At 20.2% G+C, this 1159-nt stretch overlaps 1 protein-coding gene across 1 annotated transcript; it reads right to left on the bottom strand.

The window, feature by feature from the left end:
* Nucleotides 1-201: 201 nt before the first annotated feature.
* Nucleotides 202-435, bottom strand: ENU1_186520 (ubiquitin, putative; the record flags this gene model as incomplete). The annotated part of the gene is made up of 1 exon (XM_008861651.1): nucleotides 202-435. The coding sequence occupies one exon, from the start codon at nucleotides 433-435 to the stop codon at nucleotides 202-204; it is 234 nt and encodes a 77-aa protein (XP_008859873.1).
* Nucleotides 436-1159: the final 724 nt, after the last annotated feature.

The following is a 1159-nucleotide window of genomic DNA, read 5'->3' as shown; positions in this document are numbered from 1 at the left end:
ATGTAATGTATTTATTTCTATCTTTCTTTACTCCAATCACTTCAAATTAGAAATTTCATATTTTAATTTATTTTAATTATTTGTTATATAAAACGAAATATATTTGAAATTTATTAATATAAATGAGTATAATATCATATTTGACTTTAATTGTAATTTTTCTTTAGTTCAAACAAAAATAAAAAGAATAGTTCAATTATTTTAATATCCTCCTCTCAATCTTAAGACTAAATGAAGTGTTGATTCTTTTTGAATGTTATAATCTGAAAGAGTCTTTCCTTCTTCTAATTGTTTGCCTGCAAAAATAAGTCTTTGTTGATCTGGTGGAATTCCTTCTTTCTCTTGGATCTTAGCCTTAATAGCATCAATAGAGTCATTTGGTTCGACTTCTAATGTGATAGTTTTTCCAGTGAGTGTCTTAACAAAGATTTGCATTTGATTAGTAACTTAGTAATTAGTTCCTTTTTATACCCTACAATGATGTCTTTTATTATAAAAACATCAATGACGTGGTTGTTATTCTTATAGTATAATTTATTATTTTATATTCTATTAATTTTTTTAATTATTTCAATTTTATCGTGTTATTTAAAAATAAATCTTGTTGTTAAATATAGCATTAAATAAAAAACAAAAAAAATATTTCTTTTTCTCTTATAAACATGATAAAAACCATTGTTTAGAGAAATAAACAATTTTAAACACTTGGTTATTTGTCTTTTTGTTTTTAAATTGAAATGAGAAATATCAAAAAAAGAAGTAAATTTGAAATATAATTTTAAGGAAGGATTAACTTGGTTAAATACTATTATTTTTCAAATTAAAGAAAATTTCAAACATTTATTTTGAATATTTTAATATAAACTAAATTAAATCAGACATTCAATAATGTTATATAAGTATAAAAAAGTGATGTTCAGAGATTATTAATTCCTAAAATTCCTTTTAAATCATTTATTATTTTAATTTGAGTTGTTGTTAAAAAGAGTAAAAAAATTAATAGGAAAATACAAATTATTATAAGAAAAGAAGATGTTGATATGAATCAATTGATGTAAATTATAACAGAGAGAATAAAAGTAATTTATATAACAAATAATAATAACTTTTATCACATAAGTCATTACACTAATGTTATGAATTATGTTATTCATTACTT

Source organism: Entamoeba nuttalli (genome assembly GCF_000257125.1).
Source record: "Entamoeba nuttalli P19 unplaced genomic scaffold asmbl_8536, whole genome shotgun sequence".
In the NCBI taxonomy this organism is placed as follows: domain Eukaryota; phylum Evosea; order Mastigamoebida; family Endamoebidae; genus Entamoeba; species Entamoeba nuttalli.
This window is presented reverse-complemented; position numbering and strand designations above follow the sequence as displayed.